Source organism: Colobus angolensis, unplaced genomic scaffold (genome assembly GCF_000951035.1).
Source record: "Colobus angolensis palliatus isolate OR3802 unplaced genomic scaffold, Cang.pa_1.0 Scaffold204, whole genome shotgun sequence".
In the NCBI taxonomy this organism is placed as follows: domain Eukaryota; kingdom Metazoa; phylum Chordata; class Mammalia; order Primates; family Cercopithecidae; genus Colobus; species Colobus angolensis.
The window spans coordinates 4,564,837-4,567,020 of record NW_012115200.1 but is presented as its reverse complement, the minus strand read 5'-3'; the positions used below and the strand labels follow the sequence as shown (position 1 = coordinate 4,567,020).

Here is a 2,184-nt window from a genome sequence, read left to right as displayed (position 1 = left end):
CCACCCCGGGGTCAGGGTGCAGGGTGAGCGCCAACCCGAGGTCAGGATGGTGCAGGGTGAGCGCCACCCCGGGGTCAGGGTGCAGGGTGAGCGCCGCCCTGGGGTCAGGATGGTGCAGGGTGAGTGCCGCCCCTGGTGCAGGGCTGTGTGCCCTGCAAGGTGAAGGGTGGCCTCAGTGGTACCAGCAACGATGGCAGACAGCACTTGGGCTGTGTGTGTTCAGCTCTGATTCTGCTGACTCCCCCCAGCAGCTCCTGTGGTTCACCCCACTGTGCAGATGAGTAACGGAGGCCCCAGGAGAAAGCGGGGCCTAGAACCCTCGCTCTTCCCCACTCTGTCCGCTGCAGCTGTGAGGAGGGAGAGTCCTGATATGCATTCCTGTGGTCTTAACCATGTTGAAATCCCTTTAAGATGTTATTTCTTTATTCAAATCATATGTAATTCAGAATTATAGATTTTCAGTAAAAAGTGATTTTGAATTTGAAGTCTATTTTTAAAAATACATTATGAAGCTTGAGTTATTTGAACAGGTTAACAATGGTACAAGGATAATTAGGCAAATTAGCCGAGTGGAATAGAGAGTTTAGGGACACCCATGTTTAGTTCATTCTGAGGGAAGCATCGTAAATCACTGAGTAAAACATAACCCCTGCCAGGCACGGTGGCTCACACCTGTAATCCCAGCCCTTTGGGAGGCTGAGGCGGGTGGATCACCTGAGGTTGGGGATTCGAGACCAGCCTGGCCAACATGGAGAAACCCCATCGCTACTAAAAATACAAAAATTAGCAGGGCGTGGTGGCGCGTGCCTGTCATGCAGCTACTTGGGAGGCTGAGGCAGGAGAATCACTTGAACCAGGGAGGTGGAGGTTGTGGTGAGCCTAGATCGTGCCATTGCACTCCAGCCTGGGCAACAAGAGCAAAACTCCATCAAAAAAAATAGCGTAACCTCTAGGCTTGCACGTAATAATAAATTCCAGAGGGAATACAGTGAAACGTATACAATGAATGCATAAACTACTGGGAGGAAATGCAAGTCGCTACTTCCAGTACAAACCTGAAGAAGCATAAAAGGGCTGGGCGCAGGGGCTCACGCCTGTAACGCCAGCACTTTGGGAGGCCGAGGCAGGTGGATGGCTTGAGCCTGGGAGTTTGAGACCAGGCTGGGCAATATGGTGAAATCCTGTCTCTACAAAAAATTAAAATAATACGAAGAAGCACAAAAGGAAAGAAACCATTATGGGAAATACGGATAAGGTTTGTTTTGTTTTGTGGTAGAGTCTCACTCTGTCACCCAGGCTGAAATGTAGGGGGCACGATCTAGTCTTGTGCAGTCTCAGCCTCCCAGGCTGAAGTGATCCTCCTATCTCAGCTTCCAGAGTAGTGACCACAGGCGAGTGCCACCACACCTCGCTAATGTTTGAATCTTTTTGTGGAAATGGGGTTTTGTTATTTTGGCCAGGCTGGTCTTGAACTCCTGGACTCAAGCAATCTACCAGCCTCGGCCTCCCAAAGTGCTGGGATTACAGGTGTGAGCCACTGCCTAGCTCAAAATATGGATAAGTTTAACACAACATGGAGATGAGTTTTCTTAGTTTATTTCAGAGGGATGATTATTTAGCCTACCCAATTTAACTGTATTGGCTTATTGTGTATAATTTTCTTACATTTTTTTTTTACAGTGCTTTATTAATTATTGTCATTAAATCACTCATGTTTGTGCTTTTGAGGTTAAAATTGCAGAGTTTTCTCGTACTCCAGAAGACTTTCTAAAGAAATATGATGAACTGAAATCTAAAAATACGAGGAACCTTGACCCGCTGGTGTACCTGTTGTCAAAGCTCACGGAAGACAAAGAGGTAGGTGCCCATGCCGCATGCCACACCGCGCCTGTGCAGCCCATGTTGGGAGTGAGGTCGCGTCTCCTGCTCTCTCCGCGACACCTTCCTGTCAGCTCTATCTCCCTCACACCAGTAACGCTTCTAGACCATGTAGGACACTTTTGGTGAATCAGAATGAAAGATTACCCATGTTGGGTATAAACATGAGAAGCAGCCTCTGAAGCTGGGGGCACTTTGACCTTCCCCCATGATGGATGTAAACATGAGAAGCAGCCTCTGGGGCACTTTGAGCTTCCCCCATGATGGGTGTAAACATGAGAAGCAGCCTCTGGGGCACTTTGAGCT

General features: G+C 48.5%; 1 protein-coding gene across 2 annotated transcripts in view; it reads left to right on the top strand.

The window, feature by feature from the left end:
- Positions 1-2,184, top strand: part of TUBGCP2 (tubulin, gamma complex associated protein 2) — a 22,238-nt gene that overhangs the window by 396 nt on the left and 19,658 nt on the right. For both annotated transcript variants that reach the window (XM_011941978.1, XM_011941977.1), the window contains exon 2: positions 1,729-1,857. In XM_011941978.1, the coding sequence (XP_011797368.1) occupies positions 1,729-1,857 (129 nt within the window). The remainder of the gene's footprint in view (positions 1-1,728; positions 1,858-2,184) is intronic.